This window comes from Thermomyces dupontii (genome assembly GCF_041956625.1).
Source record: "Thermomyces dupontii strain NRRL 2155 unplaced genomic scaffold VTN31scaffold_1, whole genome shotgun sequence".
Taxonomy (NCBI): Eukaryota; Fungi; Ascomycota; class Eurotiomycetes; order Eurotiales; family Trichocomaceae; genus Thermomyces; species Thermomyces dupontii.
The window spans coordinates 2,173,628-2,199,434 of record NW_027192307.1 but is presented as its reverse complement, the minus strand read 5'-3'; the positions used below and the strand labels follow the sequence as shown (position 1 = coordinate 2,199,434).

The 25,807-nt window shown below is 52.6% G+C and overlaps 15 protein-coding genes across 15 annotated transcripts; 8 read left to right on the top strand and 7 right to left on the bottom strand.

Moving 5' to 3' along the window:
* Nucleotides 1-1,026: 1,026 nt before the first annotated feature.
* On the top strand, nucleotides 1,027-1,367 carry VTN31DRAFT_821 (uncharacterized protein; the record flags this gene model as incomplete). The annotated part of the gene is made up of 3 exons (XM_069408368.1): nucleotides 1,027-1,092; nucleotides 1,154-1,241; nucleotides 1,309-1,367. 3 exons carry the CDS (start codon nucleotides 1,027-1,029, stop codon nucleotides 1,365-1,367), a joined length of 213 nt encoding a protein of 70 aa, XP_069263677.1.
* Nucleotides 1,368-1,577: 210 nt separating this feature from the next.
* On the top strand, nucleotides 1,578-1,979 carry VTN31DRAFT_820 (uncharacterized protein; the record flags this gene model as incomplete). Its single annotated transcript, XM_069408367.1, has 2 exons — nucleotides 1,578-1,821; nucleotides 1,876-1,979. 2 exons carry the CDS (start codon nucleotides 1,578-1,580, stop codon nucleotides 1,977-1,979), a joined length of 348 nt encoding a protein of 115 aa, XP_069263676.1.
* Nucleotides 1,980-2,103: 124 nt separating this feature from the next.
* On the bottom strand, nucleotides 2,104-2,742 carry VTN31DRAFT_819 (uncharacterized protein; the record flags this gene model as incomplete). Its single annotated transcript, XM_069408365.1, has 1 exon — nucleotides 2,104-2,742. One exon carries the CDS (start codon nucleotides 2,740-2,742, stop codon nucleotides 2,104-2,106), a length of 639 nt encoding a protein of 212 aa, XP_069263675.1.
* An 84-nt stretch (nucleotides 2,743-2,826) lies between these two features.
* On the bottom strand, nucleotides 2,827-3,348 carry VTN31DRAFT_818 (uncharacterized protein; the record flags this gene model as incomplete). The annotated part of the gene is made up of 1 exon (XM_069408364.1): nucleotides 2,827-3,348. One exon carries the CDS (start codon nucleotides 3,346-3,348, stop codon nucleotides 2,827-2,829), a length of 522 nt encoding a protein of 173 aa, XP_069263674.1.
* A 513-nt stretch (nucleotides 3,349-3,861) lies between these two features.
* VTN31DRAFT_817 (uncharacterized protein) lies at nucleotides 3,862-5,598 on the bottom strand (the record flags this gene model as incomplete). Its single annotated transcript, XM_069408363.1, has 4 exons — nucleotides 3,862-3,963; nucleotides 4,049-4,917; nucleotides 4,969-5,005; nucleotides 5,065-5,598. 4 exons carry the CDS (start codon nucleotides 5,596-5,598, stop codon nucleotides 3,862-3,864), a joined length of 1,542 nt encoding a protein of 513 aa, XP_069263673.1.
* Nucleotides 5,599-6,157: 559 nt separating this feature from the next.
* VTN31DRAFT_816 (uncharacterized protein) lies at nucleotides 6,158-7,962 on the top strand (the record flags this gene model as incomplete). Its single annotated transcript, XM_069408362.1, has 5 exons — nucleotides 6,158-6,347; nucleotides 6,414-6,857; nucleotides 6,906-7,669; nucleotides 7,723-7,815; nucleotides 7,867-7,962. The coding sequence occupies 5 exons, from the start codon at nucleotides 6,158-6,160 to the stop codon at nucleotides 7,960-7,962; spliced, it is 1,587 nt and encodes a 528-aa protein (XP_069263672.1).
* Nucleotides 7,963-8,109: 147 nt separating this feature from the next.
* Nucleotides 8,110-8,568, bottom strand: VTN31DRAFT_815 (uncharacterized protein; the record flags this gene model as incomplete). Its single annotated transcript, XM_069408361.1, has 1 exon — nucleotides 8,110-8,568. One exon carries the CDS (start codon nucleotides 8,566-8,568, stop codon nucleotides 8,110-8,112), a length of 459 nt encoding a protein of 152 aa, XP_069263671.1.
* An 834-nt stretch (nucleotides 8,569-9,402) lies between these two features.
* On the top strand, nucleotides 9,403-10,040 carry VTN31DRAFT_814 (uncharacterized protein; the record flags this gene model as incomplete). Its single annotated transcript, XM_069408360.1, has 4 exons — nucleotides 9,403-9,437; nucleotides 9,486-9,646; nucleotides 9,711-9,734; nucleotides 9,787-10,040. The coding sequence occupies 4 exons, from the start codon at nucleotides 9,403-9,405 to the stop codon at nucleotides 10,038-10,040; spliced, it is 474 nt and encodes a 157-aa protein (XP_069263670.1).
* A 453-nt stretch (nucleotides 10,041-10,493) lies between these two features.
* On the top strand, nucleotides 10,494-12,724 carry VTN31DRAFT_813 (uncharacterized protein; the record flags this gene model as incomplete). Its single annotated transcript, XM_069408359.1, has 9 exons — nucleotides 10,494-10,519; nucleotides 10,611-10,661; nucleotides 10,722-10,747; nucleotides 10,819-10,845; nucleotides 10,908-10,943; nucleotides 10,993-11,138; nucleotides 11,199-12,466; nucleotides 12,522-12,626; nucleotides 12,682-12,724. 9 exons carry the CDS (start codon nucleotides 10,494-10,496, stop codon nucleotides 12,722-12,724), a joined length of 1,728 nt encoding a protein of 575 aa, XP_069263669.1.
* Nucleotides 12,725-13,655: 931 nt separating this feature from the next.
* VTN31DRAFT_812 (uncharacterized protein) lies at nucleotides 13,656-14,845 on the top strand (the record flags this gene model as incomplete). The annotated part of the gene is made up of 6 exons (XM_069408358.1): nucleotides 13,656-13,703; nucleotides 13,776-13,809; nucleotides 13,865-13,953; nucleotides 14,010-14,040; nucleotides 14,106-14,608; nucleotides 14,696-14,845. The coding sequence occupies 6 exons, from the start codon at nucleotides 13,656-13,658 to the stop codon at nucleotides 14,843-14,845; spliced, it is 855 nt and encodes a 284-aa protein (XP_069263668.1).
* Nucleotides 14,846-15,058: 213 nt separating this feature from the next.
* VTN31DRAFT_811 (uncharacterized protein) lies at nucleotides 15,059-15,998 on the bottom strand (the record flags this gene model as incomplete). Its single annotated transcript, XM_069408357.1, has 2 exons — nucleotides 15,059-15,692; nucleotides 15,823-15,998. The coding sequence occupies 2 exons, from the start codon at nucleotides 15,996-15,998 to the stop codon at nucleotides 15,059-15,061; spliced, it is 810 nt and encodes a 269-aa protein (XP_069263667.1).
* A 494-nt stretch (nucleotides 15,999-16,492) lies between these two features.
* On the top strand, nucleotides 16,493-17,257 carry VTN31DRAFT_810 (uncharacterized protein; the record flags this gene model as incomplete). Its single annotated transcript, XM_069408356.1, has 1 exon — nucleotides 16,493-17,257. The coding sequence occupies one exon, from the start codon at nucleotides 16,493-16,495 to the stop codon at nucleotides 17,255-17,257; it is 765 nt and encodes a 254-aa protein (XP_069263666.1).
* Nucleotides 17,258-17,411: 154 nt separating this feature from the next.
* On the bottom strand, nucleotides 17,412-18,763 carry VTN31DRAFT_809 (uncharacterized protein; the record flags this gene model as incomplete). Its single annotated transcript, XM_069408354.1, has 3 exons — nucleotides 17,412-18,191; nucleotides 18,250-18,528; nucleotides 18,584-18,763. 3 exons carry the CDS (start codon nucleotides 18,761-18,763, stop codon nucleotides 17,412-17,414), a joined length of 1,239 nt encoding a protein of 412 aa, XP_069263665.1.
* A 386-nt stretch (nucleotides 18,764-19,149) lies between these two features.
* On the top strand, nucleotides 19,150-20,370 carry VTN31DRAFT_808 (uncharacterized protein; the record flags this gene model as incomplete). The annotated part of the gene is made up of 1 exon (XM_069408353.1): nucleotides 19,150-20,370. One exon carries the CDS (start codon nucleotides 19,150-19,152, stop codon nucleotides 20,368-20,370), a length of 1,221 nt encoding a protein of 406 aa, XP_069263664.1.
* A 595-nt stretch (nucleotides 20,371-20,965) lies between these two features.
* Nucleotides 20,966-23,320, bottom strand: VTN31DRAFT_807 (uncharacterized protein; the record flags this gene model as incomplete). The annotated part of the gene is made up of 1 exon (XM_069408352.1): nucleotides 20,966-23,320. One exon carries the CDS (start codon nucleotides 23,318-23,320, stop codon nucleotides 20,966-20,968), a length of 2,355 nt encoding a protein of 784 aa, XP_069263663.1.
* Nucleotides 23,321-25,807: the final 2,487 nt, after the last annotated feature.

Here is a 25,807-nt window from a genome sequence, read left to right as displayed (position 1 = left end):
GGATTGAAGATGCGCAGCTTACCTGCCACCTGCCCAGTTTATACTTCAGCTCACCAAGGATGTGGAGGGCGAGCTTCGGAGAAACCGCATCCATCCTCATGCGGGTATTGGCTTCTGTCTGTAGTCTCAAGGTCGCTACCAGGAGGAAAAGGAGCTTGATTTAATCGTTCTGGAAGACAAGAAGGGCTGGGTCCGGAACAACCAGAAACTATGCAGTGTATGGCATATCTGGCCATTACTGATGAGCGCCAGTGCCTGTGAGAAGACAGTGCTGAGATAGACAAGCAGATCGTCGAGTTCAACAAGAACTATGGAATGGATTCCAATATCGCGCTAACGAGCATGTCTAACCTTGCAGGTTCGTATCAAAATCTGGGCCGGTTGAATGAGGCAAGAGAGCCTCGGATTAGAGAGTGTCAAGAGACGCAAGGAAAACATTAGGTAGTCCGACGCATCCACATGGGCGCCAAGTGCATCTTGCCAGTTTTCATTCCGATACCTAGTGGTCAACAAAACAATGCCGAGGCATTGCTCATTGAAATACTCAAAGAAGAGACGGTGGCTCTAGGCCGCATGCATCGGTTAACGTTGGACGCAATGTATCAACTGGCATGGGCAAGGAAAGGCAGGGCAAGACTGCAGAAGGGTCTAGAGGGAGCTAGATGATGCGTGAGCTTGTCCGCGGTCGAACGATGGCATTGGATCCATAGTCCCAGTGCGCAAGCTGCCGAACAGGATTTAACAAGTGTATTCCCGACGGGAAACTCTGGTGCAGTGGGAGATGAAAACAGCATCAAATCCATCTCGAAGGTAGAAGACGGATTTTTGGAGGATTTCAAATGGATTGATTTGGGTGGGGGTTCCACCAAGCCATGACTCGGATGAAGCTGTGCCACATCTGTTGGCGAACTTTAGACTCGTCAAGTTGCCGCCACGATTCTACAAGCTTGAAATTTCTCTCCTCTTCAATCAGTATAGGGATCGACTTGTCTTAACTACTGGTGTAAACAACGTGCAACGAACACAATGTCCCGGGGCAATCAGCGCGAGAGAGACCGCAAGAAGACCCAGAAGAAGGAATTGGAGAAGTCGGTGAGTCTTTACGTGCTTCCGCGTGCGAAGGCTCCAGCTGCCTGACCATAGAAAACTGTAGAAAAAACACAAGAATACTATGAGCGGCCCCGAGTACCAGCGTGAGAGGGAGAGAGTGGCTGCGATCATGCAAGAGAAGCAGCGGAAAGGTATGGTCGAGGGCGTCGGGAGCTAACGCGACTTTCCTCCGATCTCTGACATGGGATGAAAATGCAGCGATGGAGAGAAAGGCTGCCGAGGCAGCGGCAGCAGCGGCAGATGCAAAGAAAAAATGAGGAAATTGCCGTCGATCTGTTCAATCTTTCCGATCTCATCGCTTCATTTTGAAGCCTCTCCTTGACGCACAGACGACGTACGAGATCCATGACATTCCGGCATCATAGCGGCCGAGCCCTCCGATTGATCGTCGAGCCTTTCCTTTCTGCCTTGTTCTTGTGCTTTTCGTCGATAATAATATATCTATATACCACATTATCTACGGAAAGATGGGACTACTTTTATTGCCGAGAAAGAGGAGGAAGCTTCTGTCGTGGGTCGCTTCTGCATGGGCTACGGATGTTGACAAGTCTTTTGCATTTGACCCCATCTTCTCCAGTGCGTTTTTAGCGTCTGTTTTGATCCCTGCAAAGCACCTTGCTTTTTCTATCTTGGAGTCTGTTGTTGATTCTGAGACAGAATGGAATTTTCTATCGACATCCTGTTTGTTCCGCGATTTGGCTAGCATACCCAGTACGAGTCGTCTACAGTGTGACTTGCAGTCCCTCAACGCTGATTCGGTTGCAGACTCCAAGTTTCATTCCCAAGAACCCGAAGTGAATCCATTGACGAAAAGGAATACTAGATACAAATACAAGTACAAAAGCAATGACCGAAAAGGCTCGACATGATCATGAATTCATAGTCGAGAACGAAGTGAAAGTGAAAAAAGCTGCCCGCCCGCAGACCGCTTATCGGGTCCAGGGAATTTCGCCTGAATACCTGTCAGTACGTCCCCATTGAGGAATGCTAGTTTCAGTGACACGTACCTTCCATCCCCCCAACTGCGCCGATGCCAGCGCCGTCTGGGAATGCACCCGCACCGCAGAGGCATGAGCAGTCGCAAGCTCCGCCGCTAGTCCAGGTACCAGTGCCCTGGACGACACCGGAAGTCTGCGCGGCAGGTGCTGCTTGTGACGTCGACGACTGAGCCCATGCAGAGTCAGTCGAGGCGGAAGATTCTGCTGGCCAAGCGGCAGCGGTTGTCTGGGCCCAACCCGCAGCCTGCGTCTCTGCAGCTGCAGTCATTGTCTCGGTGGTGCATGTACCAGTTGCACTCACCGCGGCATTTCCGGCAGCATCACCGAGACCCCCTGCACCAGCACCACCGGCAGCACCGCCAGCGTCATCACCGTTCTTCAAGGCGTTTTCCAAGAACGCTGCATGCGACTTCTCCTCAGTCGGGTTGATACTGAAGACCATGCCAGCTCCACAGTGGTTCCCTTGAGCGCAGTACATCCAGATCGGCTTCTCAGTCATGACCTGAAATTCCATGGTCGGTGGCGGATTGACGGTATTGTTGGGGTTGGGAATGAACCCAGAGTCCACGCCACCTTCCATTGCCACGCATGGTTCAGCAAATGTTGATTGTGTCACAGTGTGGTTCTGCGCCATGAAGACGAATTTGATGATGTCGCCGACTGCCGCATGAACAGAGTCTGGGACGTAGACAAGGCCAGCGTCTCCACCGACAATCACCTACAGCCCTTGGTAAGCAACCCTCATGCTGAAGAATGGTTCTGCATTGGGGACAACGTACCTCGTGAACTTGCCCGGGCTCCATGGCGTAGTCATTCCACACTTGATTCTCAGCGCCGGCACCAGCATTGCCCTGGACGATCCAGACATCGGAATGCTTTGTCTTCGTTGTCGACATTTGCCAGGCAGATGCTTCTTGTTTCTGGCTGTTGCTAGGCCACCACGATGTCTCTGCATTCTGTTGCTTGTCGCCAGACCACCAACTGCCCAAGACTGGCGAGGGGATGGAGGCAGCGAGGAGAGAAAGAGCGATGAAGCGGGCCATTTTGGACAGCAGTGTTCCTGACACTGAACGAACGAGACCTGCTCGAGGATAGATAGAAAATGAATCAATCCGAATAAAAAGCGAAAGAAAAGAGAAAAAGGGAACGAAAAGAATGGCTTTAAGCCAGGAGCATTAACGATGGCAGCAGAGATATCCTCTCTGATCTCTCTCTCCTGGGTTTGGATTGGAACGACCATGGGCCTGGTTATATGGCTTCGTTACCCCCCCATCGACGCCATCAAGGAGAAGGAGAAACAACTCCATGGTTTCATGCTTTACCCCGTTATGTTCATGCCATGCTACAGGTTCATGCGTTTCCCGCAGGTTCTGCAACAGCTACTGTGATGTACATAGTATCGATTGACCGCGATGAGGCGCAAACGAATACGATCTGGACTGTGGTTTTACCTGAAAAGGAAAACGTGAGGCTTGATGCATAAGAGGCTGTGAGACTCCCCGACACCATGTGTCGCGGGTTGCAGAACGGGGGGTGTTTGATCTGCTTGTTTCACATGATGGACTTCGTACCTAGTGGTTCTTGGCACGATCAAGGTGCAACGAATTTACTTCAATTGAGTTTTGTAAAGTAGATTTTGGAACGATCTTAAGCGAATTTGCATGAAAATTCGTAATATAGTAGTCTACGAGTACGAGTACAGTACTCCGTACGAGCAAACTTGTACAGGTTGGTCAAAATGCCTCCTCAATGGTCATAGCTTGCTCCGGCCATCCTTCTTGAGCATCTCCTCCGCCACCTTCCGGCGCTGTATCTTCCCCGTCGCGGTCTTGGGAATCGCCTTGAGAAGCCAAACCTGTTAAGGGGAAAGTCCCCATGCATCAGTACTTTTGGTTTCACCACCAAAATAGCTTGGTCGAGGCCAGGGATGGTTCTCTTACCTTCTTGGGCACCTTGAATTTGGCAACCTTCGTAGCGGCCCACGCTTTCAGCGAGTCCTCGGTCAGACTAGCATCCTTTGCAACAACGGCTACGCCAATGTCCTCGCCGTAATGGCCCGGATCTGGGATCGCAAAGGAAACCACTTCCGCGATAGCGGGATGCTGCGCCAGCGTGTTGTCAATTTCAATGGGACTGATCTTTTCACCACCCTTGTTGATGAGCTCCTTAATACGGCCCGTGATGGTCACGTATCCGTCTGCATCCTGCTTGCCTTGATCGCCCGTGCGGAAGAAGCCGTCTTTGGTGAATGAGGACGCGTTGGCGGACGGGTTATTCAGATAGCCCTTGGTCACATTTTCGCCGCGGACGCACACTTCTCCCTCGGTGCCCCGCGGCACTTCCTTACCGTCCTGGTCCAGAATCTTGACCTCGACGCCTTGACCGATCCCGACGCTACCAGGCCGGCGCTCGCCCGGCGGCAGCGGGTTACTGGTCATCTGGTGGGCGGCTTCTGTCATGGCATAGGCCTCCAACACCGGCGCACCGAGCGCCTTTTCCAGGTCATGGAACGTTTGAGGCGAAAGTGGCGAAGAGCATGATCGGATGAACCGAATCTTGGGAACGGGTTTGGGCAGCGGGTTTTTGAGAAGAATCTGGTGAATCGTTGGCACAGCGGTGTACCAGTTGGCCTTGTATTCGATAAATTCAGGCCAGAATTCACTGGCAGAGAACTTCGGCGGGACAATCGCCGAGCTCCCTGCATGAAGCGGCGCAAGGAATGCCGCGAGCAGTCCATGGACATGGAATAGCGGCATGACGAGGTACGTTCGATCGGCCGGGGTGAGCTTGTAGGTGTCTTTGATATTCTCTACGTTCTGTCAGTAACCTCCCCTTGCAATAAGCTGGGAGAGAGACGTACTCATAGTTCGCGTCAAATTCCGGTGTGTGAGCGGCACCTACATCGCCGTTTAGGGCCTGGTTCTTCCAATTTCGACCAGCCATGGAAACCACTTACAGCCTTGGGTCGCCCCGTTGTCCCGCTTGTATGCAACACCAGCGCAATGTCATCTGGCTGCGGCTGTAGGACCGGTTGACCGCCTCGACCCTGGAGCTTCCCCAGTTCCTTCACATCCAACACCACCTCATTGCCATTGGTATAACACTCCGCAATCGCAGCTTGGTATTTCCTCGCCGCTCTCACGGCTGGCCCATTCTTTGCGTAAAACCCCTTGGGAATCAATGCCAGCGCCGAACTCAGATCGTCGATATAGAACTCGAACTCCTCCTGCTTGTAGGCCGGGTTCAGCGGTGCGGCGATGGCACGCTGCCAGGTGCTTGCGAGAAACGAGACGATAAACTCGTAAGAATTGGGGAGCGCAATGGATACGGCGTCTTCATGCCGAATGCCTATGTTTGCCAGCGCCTTCTGGAAACTCTCAATCTGAGCGTTGAGTTGGCGATAGGATACCACGAGCGGCGAGGGTTTTCCGGGCACGATGAGCGCCGTTTCGGGGCTCTCTCGGGAAAAGGACGTTGCCAGCGTCGCCATTGTGTAGATAACAGGTTTATATACAGGAAGGAAACCTTGAATCAGAGTACAGATTGAGACTAGGAACCAGTCCTGGATATTTACGGAGCTTATGTACTATGCGCTCAGTATTCCCAGTAGTGACGCCGTTATCGACTCCGGACTCCTGGCCGTGATTGAACCCGTTCTTTGCCGATTGTTGGCTCCGCATTTCCCCCTCATTTCCGAGTACAATGACGTGAGTGTGCTTGAGTGTCAATTGCTCGCTGAGTGGGACATCGGAAAAATCTCGCTTCAAGAGCTCATCCTCTGAATTAAGGGCAGAATTGAACGACAGTTCCTCGATCATCCTGGCATGCATGGAAATGCTGTCAAAGATGTCCGAACCCATGTGGCTGAAGAACATCTGTGTGTAACGCTTCCGTATCGCACGTGGAGACCTCCGTAAATTACGTAATATAAACAGGACAAACACGCCAAGCTTCAAGCTCTGAGCCGCCAACCGCTACCTTTGCTTGACATGGATGGACCTTGGTGATTCTATCAGCAAAGAGCCACTTCTTTGCCGATTGTTCACGTCATGGCGCCCGAACCGAGTCGGCCTTCCGGCGGCGGTATGCTGTCGCTTTATGCCAACATTCCGGATCCAGAAGAAGACAATTCTACGACGCCAGGAACGATATCGCGAGCTCCTGTTGTCTTCAAACAGAGCTCAGAGACCGAGTCGCATCAAGATAACGGCACAGAGAAACAACAGCAAATCGCTGCTGGTATATTCTGATTCCGCGTTCGACGACATGGATCAGCGTAGGTAGTTGCTGACGTGAACTCCATAGCTTCGTTGCGTTTCCAGCCTGTCAAACGACCCCAATTATCAAATCAAAAATCCAAATCAACACCAGGAATACCGAAGCCGGTCTTCAACGCAAACTCGGCAACTTCAAGCGATAATGCAAATGCTACAGGCGCGCGGGCTCCAGTGAAATCGACACTTGCAGACTGGGCAGCTGCGGACGACGATGATGTCAACGGTTTCTACGCTAACAAGCCGCAGCGCGGCGGGCGAAAGAAGCGGAAGAAGAATCGCGATGCGCAGGCAGCAGTGATCAACTGGGACGATATCTACGACCCTTCCCGCCCGAATATCTATGACGAATACAAGCATAGTGACGAAAAGATACGCGAGATCAGAGAGTGGAAGGATCGCTTATATGCCCATCGCATGGCCAGGCAGCGTAGTAGTGATTTAGATAGTGACGAGGAATATGCTCGACCAGCGAGTAAGTACTTGGGAACCGTTGAGTTCGAGCCGATGCTGATCAAAGCAGGACAATTTGCTCCACCTCAGTCTTACAATTTCGCGCCGCCTCCGGATTTGAACGAGCCATCTCGTACCCCTGATGCCCCTACTCCTCCAGATGACGCTCCCCCTCCTGAACCCGCCTATGAACCACCTCCTCCAGCAGAGGTTCCCAATGATGTTACTGGCGAAGACGCCTATGTGCGTCGACTTCGAATGACCGCTGCCCAAAGCCAGGGTTCTATTGACCATCAACCACCGCCGCCTCCTGTTCCTCCCGCTCCTTCTGCTCCGCCATTGTCTGCCTTTCAACCCCCGTCCGCAACCATATCGCGTGCCCCTGTTCGCTATTCCTTACCTCCCGCTCCGGAAGACATTCCTGCTACGGAGGAGGAGCTTGAGAAGGCATTTGCGGATGACCGACCTGCAGAGAGCGACGAAAATGCTCCTCGTTCATCAAGACCAGGCCAGAAAGGTTTTGCAGAGCGGTTTATGGCCAAGTACGGCTGGACAAAGGGATCCGGCCTGGGAGCGGATGGTTCCGGCATCACAAAAGCCCTTCAGGTCAAGGTTGAGAAGCAAAAGAAGAAGCCTGACTCGGAGGGAGGCGGGTTCAGAACGCCAGCGGGTCGCGGTAAAATTATCGCGGAAACAAGAAAATCAGAAGAGGGCAAATTTGGCGCAATCAGCGAAGTCATCGTGCTTCACGGTATGCTCGAGGGACTGGATCTGGATGCTGAGATGGAGAGTGGCAATCTGGTGCAAGAGATTGGTGAGGAATGCAACGAAAAAGTAAGGCTGTAGAAGGCTTCTGGTTCGCGATCTCAGCTAACAGTAGTTCTTAGTATGGTCGCGTCGAACGTGTGTTCATCCACAGAGAGTGCGATGGGCCTGTTCCTGTTTTTATTCGGTTTACTAACCAACTTTCTGCACTACGGGTGAGTCGTCCTCGGTCCAATATTGACCTTGCGCTATACTGACCAGGTCAGGCTGTGAATGCCTTAGAGGGAAGGGTTTTCAACGGAAACTCCATAAAAGCCAGATTTTTTGACGCGGAAAAGTTCGAGCAAGGCATCTACGAATGAGATTCTACACCACTTGTGCGCTAAAATCGATGCGATCCATTCCCATTCATCCATTAGCAGTTTACTCTCCAACGCCACAACCGCCCATCCTGCCCGCTTCACCTGAAATGCGATCAAACCGTATCCATCAAACCCTTCCAGTAGCCATCAGAAACGAGTGCTGGCCTTGGCTTTGCCCTTGACCTTGGCCTTCAGCCGCGCGGAGCGACGCAGGCGCTTCTCCGCCTTGCGCCGCTCGAAGATCTCATTGACTGTCTTGCTCATTTTGTCGATAGCTTTCTTCAGCCAGGCCAGTGCTGCCTCTCGATCGCGCATTTCCTCACGCCTTTTCTCCTTCTGCTCGCGCTTTCGCCTTTTCTCGCGTTCCATCTCATCGCGATTGTGACTCTCTGTGGACTCGGTTTCGCCTTGAGCCTTGACGCGGCCCACAATCAGCACATTTGCGGCTGCCCGTTCCATGCACACGTCGCAGTAGCCAACCATGCAGCTCAGTTGGGTTTTGCGAATGCGTTCCGGGCAGATCATCTTCGTGATATAGGACCATTCGCAGCGCTCGACGCACACATGACCGCAGTAGGAAATCTGCTGAACCACGTTGATACACATCTTTGTCAGTTGGGTGTCTGCGTTTTGGGTTAGCCTAGTTTTCCGGAAGGAGGAAACGAAGGGAGATACTCTTCGCGAGACGAGACTGGTTTCGCAGTCTGGGAGTCGAGGCGGAAGCTGTGATCCTGCTGACTATTGCTCGAAAGTGGTCCCTCTGAATATGCTGCTGCTGATGAACGATGAGATTGATCGGATCTGGATGACAGAGATGAGCGTGCTGGCTGCGCTCATTTAATGCCGTGTATAACTATGTGTCAACGACTTGTCTTTGACGGCATCTTCCTTCCTCATGGTCGGGCAGTTCTTCTTCGATCACAAAAGTTCCGGCTTCGACCGACGACATCGAAACTATGGACGAATCCTTACCACCGGTGTCTACAACAATGCCATTTGGTCTTGCTTGTTGCAACAAAGGGCAAGGAAGTTATGGAGACTTCCGTCCAAAAGACGCTTCACGCGAATTGTTTGGTTCTGCTTTTCTCTTTGTACTTATCACTGTCATTTCCAACGCAGACTGCAGCATTTTCCATGCTCAACTTCAGTAGACATCTCAAAGCAAGCACCAGCATGACCAACACATGCAGAGAAAAGGAGGGTTTCCGTGATCATGTGACTGTCACGTGAAAGGCTACAATCTGAGTATTTCCTAGTATGGTCTAGTGTACGTTGTGTGAACTGTTGCCATCTTTGGCGGTGAACTCATTATCAGGGTTCTTGAGCGACGCCGTGGCCGCACGCCTTTCTGACCTGTGTTCTTCTCCTCGCTTGCTTTTCCAGCCTCTACAAGCGGCCTGTAGTCAACAGAAGTAGACCGCGTCTGGCGACTATTCCATCATGTCTCTTTGCCTTAATCGCTTGACAGAAGAGCGGTATGTCGGGCACACTTGGTTACCGGACCGGAAACTGATCGCAAGCAGCAAGCAATGGCGCAAAGACCATCCTTTTGGATTCTACGCGAAGCCCTACAGGACGCCCCAAGGCACTCTGGACATGAAGAGATGGGAATGCGGTATCCCGGGCAAGCCCAAGACGATATGGGAAGGGGGCCTGTTCAAGCTGGACATGATTTTCCCTGACGGTAGGCCGTCTCTCCGGAGGAGTTAGTTAGTTGGGGCGATTTGCTGACAGATCTCCGATGGTAGAGTATCCGACCAAGCCACCGAAATGTGAGGACCGTTATTCTCTTAAGGGCGCTGATGTGAAGCTGACCTTTACTAGGCAAGTTCGTCCCGCCACTCTTCCATCCGAATGTCTATCCCTCGGGCACGGTTTGTCTGTCCATTCTCAATGAAGAAGAGGCCTGGAAACCGGCCATCACGATCAAGCAGATTCTGCTCGGTATCCAAGACCTGCTGGACGATCCAAATCCCGAATCTCCTGCGCAGGCGGAGGCGTATAATCTATACCGGAAAGACCGCCCGGCGTACGAGCGCAGGGTGCGCCAGGTGGTGAGGGAGAATCCATGTCCATGAGAGCGATTTTACGGTGTTGGGTTCATCAGCTGGCTTTGCCTCTGGTTTCGGCGAAAGGAGTTTTCGTTGGGCGATGGGTACAATTTAGCGGGCGAATGATTTTGGTTTTCTGTTTTAGTGTTATGCATCATGAGCTTTCATGCCAGATTGTTCGAATTCATTCCAAGAATATTCATCGTGCATGAATCGGGACACCACCGATGTGCCACCCGCAGTCTCAGTCCGTTGAGGCCTGAGGCAGCCGTGGGGAAGCCTTATCTTATCACTGAGTCATTAGCCTCCTCCGATCTCGCGCCGAACCACAGAAAGCGATCCATATTTTTTTTTACAGTCGGAGTCATTCTTCTCCCTCGTTTTCTCTTCGAAGAAAAATTCCTTGGCCATTGAACTCTGCGTAACCCATTCTCCCTTTTCCTCTTTGTTCCGACGGTCGCCGGCCCTTTTGTCGCCAATATGTGTGGGATTTTTGCCTGTCATCAGTACGTATCGATTTGCCGCTTTTTTTTTTTTTTTTTCCTGTGCCCCGCGCAATTGGTCATAGGAAGAATAGGGCTCACGAGACCACTATAGTCACCCCGATGTACAAAGTTTCAAGCCAACTGCGTTGCGCATGGCTAAGGCGTACGTGTTCCTCTTTTAATTTGCACGCGGAGAGCGCATTGGACTGATTGGATCGTGCAGCTTGCGCCATCGCGGTCCCGATTGGAGTACGTCTATGCGACTTGAACCAACGTCCTGGAAGCAATGGAAATGCTGACAAGACACCATTCTGTACCAGGCGGAAACTTCGTGGATAACAAGACAAGTGCGTCGTCATTTCTGGGGGCGAATTGGGTCCGTTGCTGACAGGAGTCCGCTTTTTTGTAGTCCTTGCACACGAACGTCTCTGCATTGTCGGTGTCGGTGCGTTTTCCGCTCTCGCTTGTGTGTCGCTCAGGCTGATCGCTGCTAGACTCCGGTGCTCAGCCCCTCGTGAACGATGACCGATCGCTTGCTCTGGCTGTCAATGGCGAGATTTACAATCACCGTATCCTGCGAAAGTCTTTGGATACGTACAACTACAAAACCCACTCCGATTGTGAGGTGATCATTCCATTGGTATGTTGGGCCATGTGGGAGTCGCTCGATACGAGAAGAGTACTGATTGATGAGTCGTAGTACATGAAATATGGCATTGATGCCCCAAAGCACCTGGACGGCATGTTCTCGTTTGTCCTCTATGACAAGAATGAGGATCGCGTTATTGCCGCCCGGGATCCTATCGGTATCACCAGCTTCTATCAGGGCTGGTCGTCGGAGACTCCCGGCGCGGTGTACTTCGCGTCGGAGTTGAAAGCCCTGCATCCCATCTGTGACAAGATCATTGCCTTCCCTCCGGGCCACGTTTATGACTCCAAGACTGACACTACAACGCGATACTTTGAACCCTCGTGGTGGGACCCTACCAATGTCCCCTCGACACCCATCGACTACAAGGCGATCAGAGAGATGTTGGAGCGCTCGGTTCGGAAGCGTCTCATGGCGGAGGTTCCTTTCGGAGTGCTCCTGTCGGGCGGTTTGGACTCGAGTCTGGTGGCATCAATCGCTCAGCGGGAGGTCCTCCGTGCCAGAGCTGCGCAGGAGAATGCCATCGCGGCGGCCGGTGCCACCTCCGATGAGAATGGCCTCGTCGGCATTGATGACTCCAACTCTTTGTCGACCGTGACGCTGCTTTCTCAGCTGCACTCCTTCTCGATTGGTCTGCCTGGCGCGCCCGACACGCAGGCCGCCATCGAGGTGGCCAAGTTCTTGGGCACAAAGCACCATGCTTTCACCTTCACCATCGAGGATGGTATCAACGCGCTGTCCGACGTCATCTACCATCTCGAGACGTACGACGTAACCACCATCCGTGCTTCGACTCCGATGTACCTCCTCAGCAGAAAGATCAAGGCACTGGGCATCAAGATGGTCCTCAGCGGTGAAGGAAGCGACGAGATTTTTGGTGGATACTTGTACTTCCACGCCGCGCCCAACAAGGAGGAGTTCCACAAGGAGACTGTCCGGCGCGTCAAGAATTTGCATCTGGCGGACTGCCTGCGGGCGAACAAGTCCACATCCGCATGGGGCCTGGAAGCCCGCGTGCCGTTCTTGGACAAGCAGTTCCTCGAAACCGCCATGAATGTGGATCCGCAGGAGAAGATGATCACCAAGGACCGGATTGAGAAATACATCCTGCGTAAGGCGTTCGACACTTCGGACGAGCCTGGAGTCCAGCCGTACCTGCCGCACCACATCCTCTGGCGGCAAAAGGAGCAGTTCAGCGACGGCGTTGGGTACAGCTGGATTGACGCGCTCAAGGATCACGCCGAGCGGATCGTCACGGACGAAATGATGAAGAACCCCAAGCCAGAGTGGGGTGATGATATCCCTGACACAAAGGAAGCGTAAGTCCATCCCTTTGACTCGCTTTTTTCCCGATCTCCTTTCTAAACAGAGCAGCTACTGGTACCGCATGATGTTCGACGAACACTTCCCGCCGCACTGCGCAAGCACCGTCAAGCGATGGATTCCGAACTGGTCGAAGCAGACCGATCCCAGTGGCCGGTAAGTGCTACTTGTCGAGCGTGCCTCCGAGTTTCAGATGACTGACGCTTTACAGGGCTATTTCGATACACCATAACAAGTACGAGAACGTGGATTAGACAGGTAGATACGCTGTATAGACTATAGATTCCCGTCAATGTTTTTTCTCTGTTGTGTCGGTCTACATTTGATTGTTCGCGGCTATTTGTGATACGTTTTTGCGATAAATGGCGGGCGCTACTGGAGGCAGATTCCATCCATTTCGATATATTCGTTATTGGACCTTCGATTGATTCAAAGCAATGAAGACACTGGGAGCTATGCCTCATAGAAGATTGTCTGGCTGTCGAATTCTTTAAGCCGGAACTGCATTGAAGGCAGTAGTATTCCTAGGGTTTAGACTCGGCAAATACTACAGTACATTGCTTGCACCCCGGCGAAGTGAGTGATTGGTCTATGAGTTGTAGTGACGATCATTGCCCTATCGTTCGATGCCTTCGTCCTCCTGTCCTTGGCTCTCCTTTTTGCTGGGGTGTGAATTTCTCCATCGGGCCGATGCATGTCGTGGTTATGAGGAGTCTCTGGGATGAGGGGTTGAGTGCCGGTGTGCCACTCTGTTGAAGCATTGAACCTGCTACAGTGTACTCAAACAAGTGGATGTCTTCATTCAAATTCACGACCGGCTACCAGTATTTCGTACAAGTCGTCAATTCATCGCTGCAATCGCGTCTGTGATCCATGATTACTAGACCAGTTGACAATTGACGGGATACGCGCGTTTGCCTCGGAAGTGGAGAGGTCAGTGGGTAAGTCACATGACCTTGCCAACCGGACCTAGCGACTTAATTGACCAATCAGCGCGGTGAATTTTACCCGTGCCTTTCCTCTTGTCCCAACCAAAGCCCGTGCCCCGGCAAGTGGACAAAGCCCCAACGCAGAACACTTGAGCGCTCTTCACGCCCTCTCTTTTTGCTCTTGTCCTTGAGTAAACAACACTTCTCGCGTCCGCACATCCACCCTCTTCTCGAGTACAAACACTCATCAGTCACCATGGCTACTCCGCCGGCGTTCTCCGATATTGCCAAAGCGGCCAGTGATGTGCGCGAATCCCCTTCCCGGCAAAGTATTCTCGGTCCCTGGCGCTGACGTTTCCTTTGTTGTTGTGTTTAGGTCCTGAACAAGGACTTCTATCACACCAACCCTGGTAAGACTGTCGGAATGCTTTTGAGGGAACTGGGTTGTTGATTTTCTACGTGTAGCCAGCTTGGAGGTTAAATCGGTCGCTCCCAACAATGTCACCTTCACCGTGAAGGGCAAGTCCTCCCACGAGGGCACCACTGCGGGCTCGGTATGTGTGGTCTGGTCGCGTAAATCGTGAAGACGTGTGCTAACAAACCGATACAGCTGGAGGCCAAGTATGTCGATGCCCCCAATGGTAAGTCGAATTGCCGTCGCCATATCCTGTCATTGATTCTCGGACTGACGGAAAATCTGTGTCAGGTCTCTCGGTCACCCAGGGCTGGACCACCGCCAACTCCCTCGACACCAAGATCGAGCTGGACAACAACATTGCCAAGGGCCTTAAGGCCGAGCTCCTGACTCAGTACCTGCCTGCCAGCCAGGCCAAGGGTGCTAAGCTGAACCTGCACTTCAAGCAACCGCACGTGCACACGCGCGCTTTCTTCGACCTTCTCAAGGGACCCACCGCCAGCCTGGACTTTGTCCTGGGTCATGAGGGCATTGTTGCCGGTGCTGAGGGTGCCTACGACGTCCAGAAGGCTGCCGTCACCCGGTACTCGGCTGCCCTGGGCTACATCTCGCCTCAGTACTCGGCGGCCGTGACTGCCAGCAACAACCTGACCCTCTTCACGGCTAGCTACTACCACCGTGTGAACAGCCAGGTGGAGGCTGCCGCCAAGGCGACTTGGGACTCCAAGGCCGGCAGCAACGTCGGCCTGGAGGTTGCCGCCAAGTACCGTCTGGACCCTTCGTCGTTTGCCAAGGTATGTCTTTTTTTTTTTTTTTTTTTTTTTTTTTTTTTTTCCGACCGTTTGTGTTGGAGGTCATTGTTTGTTCTAACTTGATCGCAGGCCAAGATCAATGACCGCGGCATCGTCGGCGTTGCTTACAACGTCTTGCTGCGCCCTGGTGTGACGCTTGGCCTGGGTGCCAGCTTCGACAGCCAGAACGCCAACCAGGCGGCCCACAAGGTTGGCGCCAGCTTCACCTTCGAGGGTTAAAAAATCCTATTGGTATGAGAGGGTCGTATGCGACGATTCGAACGAACTACATGTACCTACCCCTTCCTCGTTGGCTACATGATTGACAACGTGGAAGCATGCAATTCTGTATCAAATAGTGAAAGACGGGTTCTTTACTTTCTGTACATCCCCATTCCAAATAAGTCTATTCTAGATAACAATAACTCAATGTAAACGTATGTGCAAAGAAAGTCACATCTTCTGATCCTTCCTCCTCTCTACCATAACGCCTTCGCGAAACAGCGACCCCACAAAGATCCCCCCCAGCAAGATGCCCGTGACGATGGTGAACCTCGCCAAAAACACACTCCCTGCGTCCCGGGCACTGTTCTCGTCAATGCCCATCGCGCGCAGCTTCCGTTTCTGCCTTCGTTCATCCTCCGCGGCCTGCGTACGAAAATGCGCGCCGGCATTGAAATGCGACACGGGATTGTCGCGAACAAACGACGTCGGGTCATCCGCGTCGCGCCGCTCATAACCCGCCGCACCTTTCCGCTGGTCTCCGCGCGCGGCATACGCACCGTATCCGCCGTGGGCGTAGAAGCTCGGCGGCGGGCCCTTGAACGGGCCCCGGCGCTGGCTCAGTCCGCTGGCGGGCCGGGACCCCATGTAGGATCGGCCGGTGGGGGTGGTGCCCCCGCGCTGGTGCATGTCGCGGTTTGTATGCGCGGTGGAATGGATGCCGTGCTCGCGGTCGTAGCGTGCCCGTTGGAATGGGTTGCTGAGGACATGGTAGGCGGCGGAGATGGTGGCGAAGCGTTCCGAGGCGGTTGGATCGGAGCGGTTGCGGTCTGGATGGTAAGCTAGCGAGAGGGCATAGAATTTCCTATAATATATAGAAATATGATTTGGCCACCCCTCCTCAAAAAGGGAGGAAGGTGGGTTGGATTGGTGAGAATGTTATCAACTTATTCCTTTAGACTTTGTATGTGCGAGAGAGAGAGAGAAAGACTTGCTTCTTGATTTCCGCCGCCGATGCGCTGGGCGGCACCTCGAGAATCTCATAGTAGTTCTTTCCGTGGTACACTGTCGTTGCATATTGTCGTCGAAGGGAGAGGAGGACTCTGGAGGAGTGATAAGGGTTTGGGTTGGTGGTATGTTGACATATTCTCGCCTGCAGACGAAGAGGCATCACATCTGCATTATACAATATGTCCGCGCTCGAACAAAAAGAAAAAAGAAAAGACAAGGCTTTTTCTCCCACGTCGGAATGACGAGTGTCGCGTTCAGTGCAAGTCAAACGAGGGAGTCAAGAAAAAGTTGGGAGGTTTTTGGCGTCATTACATATAATTTCAGTTGCGATGTCGGAGTTGGTAATTTTGATACGAAACTCGGACTTATCGATACCGCGCTAATAATTTTCTGGAAAGGCTATCCGAATAACCTCCAACGTCCCGCCGAGATGCAGCTTGCATCGCAGGGAGAACCATCTCGGCGGAATCTGCCAATCATCTAAGAGTCGGAGGCATCTATACAACAACTCAGACTAATGAGTCAGACAATCAGTCGATTTGATGTATAAATCCAGCGTCTTGTGAAGTCCTTAGACTGTACTCGTACATAACTAGTAACTAGTGAAAAAAAAAGTTTGGAGAGAGCTGATTGTTCGGTCAAATTGAATCGACCATGCATCTCCGTCGCGACCACGCCGAATTCGACATCCCCACGCTGCAACGATTCATCCATGACCATCCTCTGGGGATCCTCACCACAGCCATCAAATCATCCGACTACCCATCATTGATCCAATCCAGCCATATCCCATTCATCCTCGATGTGGCGGAGGGCTCGTCCTCCTCATCGTCCCCGGGGGTGCTGCGCGGCCACATGGCCAAGCAGAACCCTCAGGCCAAGGCACTGATGGCCGCACTGGCCGCAAAGCAAGCGGAACAGCAGACCTCGTCTGCCCTCGAACTCGACGACGAGGTGCTGGTACTCTTCACCGCCACGGACCACTACATCACGCCCAAGTTCTACGTCCAAACCAAGCCCGACACCGGCAAGGTCGTGCCGACATGGAACTATGCGGCTGTGCAGGCCTACGGCAAGATCCGCGTGTTCTGCGACAGCAAGTCGGAGGAGACGAGCAACTTCCTGCAGCGGCAGATCGAGGACCTCTCGCAGCATGCGGAGACGGCCATCATGCATTTTGACGAGCCATGGAAGGTGTCCGATGCGCCGGTGCCGTATATTGAACTGCTCAAGAAGAACATCATCGGAATAGAGATAAAGATCGAGCGGCTGGAAGGCAAGTTCAAGATGAGCCAGGAAATGAGCGTTGGCGATCGCAAGGGCGTGGTCGAGGGATTCGAGAAGTTGGGGACGGATATTGGGAAGGAAATGGCAAAGTGTGTCAAGGAGCGATGGGAGATTAAAGATAGGTTGCGGTGATTTTTCCTTGAGTCATGAACCATAGATGTAGAAAGAAAGTGAAATTGCTCTCAGACTGGACAGCCCGCTTTGAAATGTTATGTCATCACTCACGATTCAACTCTGTACACAGTTCAAATGCTAGATTCATGTCCAAAAACACATGTCTTCGACATTAGTACTGGATCTCGCTCTCTTTCCAGCCGTCCCCTTCCTCGTCCTGTACTGACGAAGCAGAGATTCCCTCGCCGCCACGGCCGCTCTTGGAGGTTTTCCCACCTCCTACCAATCGCCCGCCTCGGGCCCGCTTGACGCGACACCACATGCCAACATCTTTGTCCAAAATAAAGGTCCAGATCACCCGCACCCAACTGCGATGGCAGGGCAGTGGTTCGTAGAATTCCTTCGCAATACGATGCAGCTCCGGCAGGCGCGTCCATGGGACGGCCGGGAAATCGTGATGCTCATTGTGGTAGCCCACGTTGTACGTGAGGAGATTCAAAATGCCGTAGTACGAATATGTTTCCGGTGGCGGAATGTTCTCCAACGGCCCAGTCCCGGTACTCTCTTTCGTGCTCGATCCTGCCAAAGGCTCCGTCAAACTGCTCTTGACGCGGGAAAAAAAGTAGTGCTCTGCGATAAAGTGGCCCGCGCAAGGGTGCAGGGAGCCGGCTAGGAACGAGCTCACAAGCAGGTATAAGAGAGAATTGGTAGATCCACAGAACCGGACAAGAGCATAATCAAATGCGAACTCGGTGACGAGGTTTAGGGCATGGATGGAGGTGAAAGGCGGCCTGTAGATGAACATTGGACGAAGAGCATAAAAAAAGACCTGAAACGTGCAAAAGAACGCCTTTCCCAGAAGAGAGTCGAGGAGAATGGCCTCAAAGGCGGTCGGGAGATCAGTGTCGAGGCCATCGACCCCGAGGGATTTGTGGTGTGTCAGGTGATACGGCTACAGACGGTCAGATATTGCCCCCCTTGCTATACCGACATTACCAGGACAAACGTACTCTAAAGGCTGCACTATACGGCAGACCTATCGGCAGATTGGCAAAGATGGCCAGCAGTCGATTGGCTAGCGCTGACTTGAAGGCCAGGTTATGGGATATCTCATGAATAGCCAGAAAGAGATTTTGATTTGCCGTGGCCCCAATCACGTACGCAGTGACCAGAAACTTCCACGAAAAAACCGGGGTATCACGAAGCAAGTACGCACAGGTAACCTGGAGGGCGACGACGGCGAGAACAAGGTATTTGGTCAGTGGTTCGGGGCCGCACAGCTTGGTTACCTGGGCCGATCAGCAAATGCTCAACAAAATCCGAGCTTCGGAATGGTTTGCGCACCTCGGGATGTGCCTTGATGATCGCTTGCCGTCGGGTTCGATGCGGCTCTTCAGTATATGTCCAGAAGAAATGGTCCACCGACGAATCGTCCGGTGGTGGTGCCCTCACAGACGATGTCTCGTTGGCCGCCGTCGTTGCAACGCGGCGATGGGACGCCGACGTCGAAGTCATTGACGCCATGGCGGAGAAGCAGGAGGCGTCTGATCCTGAGAAAGACCTGCTCAGAGCATTGGATGTGGAAGAATCACTGCTCACTTCAATAATATGTTGATGGTACCTGGCCTGACACTTGGCGGGAACCGGAACTTGCTGGTTTCACGTGGGGCAACCCTTGGCTGTGCTAAAAATAAGCTAACCCGTTTTGGAAATTTTGTCTTGGCGCCCATGGGTCTGTGCAGATCCCGCCTAGCCAAATATAGTAACAGAGGAGGAAGATTCCGTAATCGTTGCAACATGATCCACCACCAACCGAATCACATCTTCACTCCTTATTGAGGGTACACAGACAAGCACCGCAGTCGCATGCTTCATTTACTTCCGTCGTCGATACATGAATTGAAATTGAAATGTCCAGTCAAGAAGAAAAAAGCCAAGAGGAACGAATTTCTCTAGCCATTCAGGCAATCAATGCGCGTCAGATTCGCAGCATCCGGGCCGCTTCTCGAACGTACAATGTGCCACTGTCCACTCTGGTCCATCGTCTACAAGGCCGAAAGCCGCGGGAGGCAATTCGTCATCAGAAACTGACAGCTGACGAGGAGAAACTCCTCATCGAACGGATAGTATCCATGGATGAACGAGGCTATCCCCTGAGGATGGACTCCATGAAACGAGCAGCGGAGGTCATCCTCGCCAGGCGAGACGGCTCGCGCTCCTCGCCGCCTACGATGGGTAGCAATTGGGTTTTTCGTTTTGTCAATCGCCATCCAGATATCAAAGACAGGTATTCTCGGTCGTACGCCAAGGGTAAACGTGAAACACGTGGAAGTCCAGAGGTCATTCGCGAGTGGTTCGAGCGTGTACGGAGCACCATTGAGAAGTACAGCATTGCATGGGAGGACGTTTACAACTTTGATGAAACTGGGTTTCGGATGGGGATGATTCATGCAGCCAAGGTCGTGACAGGGACAGACAAAACGTTTCGTCGAAAGGCCCTCGAACCTGGCGATAATGCAGAATGGGTCAGTGTCATTGAAGGGATTAACTCATCCGGCTGGGCATTGCCCCCGATGATCATCGTCAAGGGGAAGCGGCGCTTGTCTGCCTGGTCCAACGGGCTGCCGGACGGCTGGAGGATTGAAGTCAGTGACGACGGGTGGAGCAATGAAAAGCTGGGGTTGGTCTGGCTCAAGGAGATCTTCAACAAACACACCAAGTCCCATGCGCTTGGCCAACACCGGCTGTTGATCCTGAACGGATACGGCGGCCACAATGGGCCCGAGTTCGACCAGTTCTGCGTCGAAAACAGCATTATCCCGCTCTATATGCCGGTTCATTCCGCCTACTTCTTGCAGCCGCTGGATGTTGGCTGTGCCACACCTCTGGAGCAGAGTTACCGGCGAGAACTTGAACTACGAGTGCAGTTTGGCATTCAACACATCGACAAGGATTGGTTCCTTGCCATCTATCCTTCCGTTCGCGCACAGCCCCTGAGTGAGGAGAACATCCGGAATGGTTTTCGAGACGTTGGACTGGTGCCGCTCAACCCCGACCTTGTTCTTTCGCGGCCTGGCCGCAGGGCAAATCCATCTGCTTACTCGGCCCCAGAAGATTTTCCAGAGTTCTGACTGTGCGTGGCGGTGCCATGGAATATGCACAACAGATTGGTTATTAGGGCGAGGTAGTCTCGGGGATTGCCCACCCAGTCCCGCGTGCGTCCCGGATTGCCTAGTCTTTTACAGATGAGGCACGGCTCGCCAGGATCCAAAAGGACAGCAAGCCCCAAACAGCGATGCTACTTCATGGCTGGCTTAGCACCCCAAATTCGAAGCTGCAGGCTGTAGCTTGCCACAATATTGAATACTTTCGGCGACTTCAGATACTTACCTAGAAGAATTGTAATTATAGTATTGATGATCCGTTGCAGGTCGTGAGATATTATACCGTTCTTGACAGGATCATAGCGGCAGTTCGATCAGACGTGCAGATTTTGTTCGCCGCGCAATCCCTCTCCCGGTCATTGTTCGGTATGGTAGAGATCCTAGACCCTAGATGGAATGGTGTTCTGCCTTGTGTCTGGATGAAAAGATATGACTACAGTACATATACTCGGAAGTCGCAAACGCTGGGCCATTGGTTCATTCCTCAAGGAACGCGTCGGCGTCTTTAAAAAAGGGTATGTTGAAATGAAACCATTGGGGTCCGTTGGCGGCGTTCCCCCTCCTACTCATCGTCAGTGACCTCTTCCTGAAGCTCAAACGGCATCCGCATGAGCTCCGTCATGACTTTCCACGCAAACTCGCCCGCACCCCCGGGCAGCGCGGCGTTGCACTCTGCCGCGGCCTGCGCCATCAGCGCGCTCGTCGTCACGGCCTTCTTCTTCGGGGACAAGACACCCGTCAGCCTCTGCGTGTTCGTCGCCGCCATGAAAATGTACCCCACGATGAATGGCAGTTGGTTCTCCCGCTCGATGCAGCCGACGCCGTAGATCGACCTGAGGCGCTCTTCTAACGCCATCTTGATGTGGCGGAGGGCTATCCAGCAGGACTGGTGAAAGATGAGGTACGGGAAGGAGAACTCGAGCATCTCGACTTGCAGCGCGTTGCGGAGGTTCCTCAGGAGATCCGTCATCTCCACTCGACTGGATTCTGCAAGTCTTTTCTTCTCACTGTCACTCTTGGCGGTGACGGTGTGCTTGCCCTTGCGCTCGAACTCCAGGATATCTTCCTGGCCCTCAGCGCCTCCGGTCATCAACTCCCAGTTGGATGCTGAGAGGATCTTGTCCAGCTCCGCCTTTGTGAGGTCCCTTTGCCCCGTACCGAGACAGAAGCGGTCCTTGAAAATCCGCATGACCGGCGCCAGCTCCTGGAAGCCCATCCTCCCCTTCTTGGACGCCTCCAGCCGCGTAGGGTTGCGTCGGTCGCGGGCAAACGCTGTTGCAGAATAGCCCATGCTGAGACAAAAGCGCTTCGGGTAGTCCTCCGGGGTTCTTGGAGGACCACCGGGGAAGATTTGATCTCCATGAAGCATTTCAAAGACCTCCATATCCTTCCATTGAACCTGAAGCAACTTCTCCTGGCGCAAAGCATTGTACAAGTGGTACGTGTAGAGGATCGAGCCCCATGCTCCCGCAAAGGCCACGCCGGCTTCCTGGTACCGGGCCAGGAAATTGTACGACCACAGGCCGCAGAAGACAGGGTGCCATCTCTGAAGTCTGAAGGGCTCCCCAAGGGGCATCCGTATCTTCTTCTTGATCTCTTGGACGATGTCCGTCAGAACAAAGGTCTCGATGTCGGCCATTATCCGTCTCAGGATTTGGTCGATCTGCCGCGGCCAATTCTCAATCCGCAACGACTCGTGGAATTTGAAGGCAACGTTTTCGATACTATTGTTGACCGTCACCGCAACATTTCGGAGATCCTCGTAGCCACGGTCGACGTCTTCACGCAGTTCATGGTGGATGTCAAGGAAGACTTGCACGGCGAACAACAGCCAGTATGGGATCTGCTTAGTCTTGAACATTTCGCGAAGCCCGCGAGTGAGCTCCTCTTCCGCTGGCATGTCCGGGCCCGCCTTGCACAGATAAGCAAAGTCGGTGAGGATTTCCATTAGAATCTGCTGATCTTCCAGGAACTTCCCTCTCGCGTCTTTGGCGGACCTGTCACTCTTCGGATCGTACGTGCCGTAATAGCCGGGCTTATACTGGGGCACCTGGCCTTCAACCACGAGATCTGCAAAGCTCCGCAGCAGCATGTACGTTGGCCAGTAGAAATTCTTCGTGTCCTCGTACATGCGAAATTTCATGCCATCGCCAGGTTTCTCCCGATAGGCCTCGTTCTCGCCTCGTTCCATACAGAGGGCAAGAAAGTAGGCAACCAGGAGTTTCTCGGAGCCGCCATGCTTATCCAGAACCTCCTTTATCTCCTCTTCGATTCCGCGGGCAAGGTCCAATGCGGTATTCATTGTCAGGGACGCTGCAACCAAGCTGAACGCCCCCATCTTGTACCCAGCCCATGTCTGATTGATAACCGAGCGGAGTTTGTTGAAGTCCTGGATCATAAGCATGAAAGCAAAGTAGGCCTCTTCAATGTCTTGAAGGCGCTCGGCCACGTAATTCGCGTCAGGCTGCTCGGCGTTTTCGTCCTTCTTGGCCGGAGGAACATTGGCTGTTTGCACAAACGCTTCGGACGGCTCTTCCACCTCGAGCTTCTCGAACCGGTTGGCCAGCTGGTCGGGCCCTTCATCACGCTGCTCACTCGGCATCCATGGACGCAGCACGTCCCGGACATGCTCAAGGATCCTGATGAAGTAGTTGTGGCGCTGATTCGACTCCTCCACCTGAGGGATCTTGGGGAGTCGAGAAGTGATTTCTGCGCCATAGCTGCGTCTCACCGCTATGGCCCGGTTGAGGGCGCTGATGAAGCTGGTGGGAACGCGCACTGCAACCTTGGCCTGGCCCGCAATGTATTCCGCCAGGCTCACAAAGTCCTTGATCGCAATGGTGTAGGTTGGGAGCTTCCGCTGCAACGTCTCTTGCTGCATCTGGCTTTGCGGAATATGCACGCCTTGGCGTGCCATTTTGCGGGCCTTGTCTTTCAGACGCTAAGATGGACGATGCTGCTGCTGCTTCTGCTCGGGCTTCTCCGAAACCACGAGGTCGGACGAGTAGCCGAGTTTCTTGGCTGTTCGTGCCAGCCATGATGCGACCGCATCCGTGTCTGCCTTGTATTGCAGATAGCTGCTCGTAAGAAGGTCGGAATGCATCTTGGTCCACTGATGGCAGTTGAGCTTTGCAGGGTATCGTGGAAAATCGACATAAATCAGGTAGCTTCAAAAACGGATTGTTGAGGAGGGGCGAGAGTTGAGTTGTTGGGAGATGAATGGTTCGGCTGATGATTTGGCCAGGGCTTTATGATTTGACGTTCTTGGTGGAGAGTTGAACCCATTTTATGAGCCGTTGAGATTTTCGCATGCGAACGACGGTACTCCAACAGCCATCATGTATTCCGTGAAGTCTACTCCGTACCTGTGCCCGCACCCCGAAAGAGCGTAGTCTGAACTGCTATTTCCGAGCAGGACAGATGATTGGCATGAAAGATTCCAACAGTGCCATTGCACATGGATCAAGGTATCTTTCCTCAAGAGCTCCCCTCCCCTCCCCCACAATTGGACCTTTCTTCACGGTACTGAGGTGATGCTCTCTACCTGCTTTCAATCTGCACGTAAACTCGATCAACTAGTATCAAGCGGAATATCAGATCCTTGAACAATCTACAACCCTCCCTCCTCAGAAAGCAATTCCAATTCCCTAAAAAACTGCCAACTCAACGAGCTCCTAGCGGCGGCACGACCGCCTGCATCCACGGCAGAGCTTGCTCGCTCGCGGAGAACCACGATTCGGCCGATCCGGTTCCAAGGATTCGTCCCGCGGCAGACTGTTTGGCGCCGCGCCGTTGGGACCGAGTATAGCGAAACGTTTTTAAGGCATTCTGAAAGGTTGGATCCCAACATCCCCACCGACAGCATTTATTGGGAGACCATTCCTTTGCATCATGTAACAAACGCCGCCCCTGCGGAAGGAATGACTTCCATAAGGTTCGGGGTTTTCGCCGATCGCGGCCAGGTTCGCGCGGAATAGGACTGGTCCTTAGATTCTCTAAAGGAACCAGAACTCAGAGTCGCTCACCGGTGCGTCACACCAGTACCTGATAAACGAGCAGATCATAATGGGCGTGTGCACAGATGGCACTGAGGCCGCCTGCTGAAACTCAGCCGGGAATTGGTCCACAAAAGACACGAACTGCTAGATAATTCTGTGCGAGTTCATGGTTCAAGTGATCGATTTCAAGATTCAAGGACCGAAGAGTCGACCGAAGAGTCAAGGGTCAGTTCTTACTTCTTATACCAAGATATTGATGCTGGCGGCTTTTCGCCATCGAACATAAGTTGAAGCATTCCTCTCTTCGGCATACAACTCTTCCGAGCTGTATAGTGAGTCGAACTGTTCCTTCTCACCTTCCAAGTTTATATGTCAGATAGATTCAGCTGACGAAATCTCCTGGATATCTCCGACCGGAGTCGGTAATGAAACTGCTAAAGCTTTCGGGGTCAATCGCCATGTTGGACGTGCTGTTGAGGCGAGGTTTAGGTCTTGGAAATAGACAACTTCTCTGCAGAGATGTAGTAACAATGCGAGGGGAAGATGGTAAGAACTTGGTACAGGTTGATTTACGAGGTTCAATGATGGCACTCAACGAGAAAGAGAACGGTTGTCTCTCGAAAGGTTGTTCTATATCCACCTCCTGGTCTCGACTCTCCAGAGTCAAGGAACAGTGAGTGGCACCAAGCAGATGATTGCTGGTTCAATCTTGAATCCAAATGGACGGCAGGTAAGTATCGTACCTCGCCCAAGCCGCATTCAGAAAAGTGCTATAGGTACCTACCATATTTGGACTAGTTTAAGCTGGAATCTGGCCAATCATATTTACTTTGGACACTTCCAGCACGTCCCTATGGCATACAGACCATCCTACCACTCCGGACATGAGAATCAAGAGAGGATTTTGGCTGGAAGCCGCTGCAAACACGCACCTTTTAACATCATGGTCTTGAGAGAGAAATCAAAAGTGTTAATGGAACCAAGAGCAACTCCAATGATGGCCAAACCTCGATAATTTGCAAGAGTCGAGCTTTATGTACGTACTAGTTGGTTGAACAGAACCTGAATGGAATAACAAGGACTTCTAGGTACTTTTCAAGCTCAACTTTGCAGTACTCCGTAGGTACAAATCTCGTCAATATCAAATGCAAAGAGCCTGCAACTTGCAGTTGAAGTATCGTTTCGTATGGCACGCCAAAGTAGCTTTCTTTTAAACAATCGCATTGGACAAGACAGTCAATCTGGTGATATGCGTGAGATGTATTCAGTACTAGCTTATTTTCTAGATTTTTTATAGTTACCTATGTATTGTTCCAAGCATCATGATGTCAAGGATCATGAATGCCAAGCAGGACAAGTAGATACCAAAGCAAGCTTGGGCGTGGCCCTTGAAACTAGGATTTCTC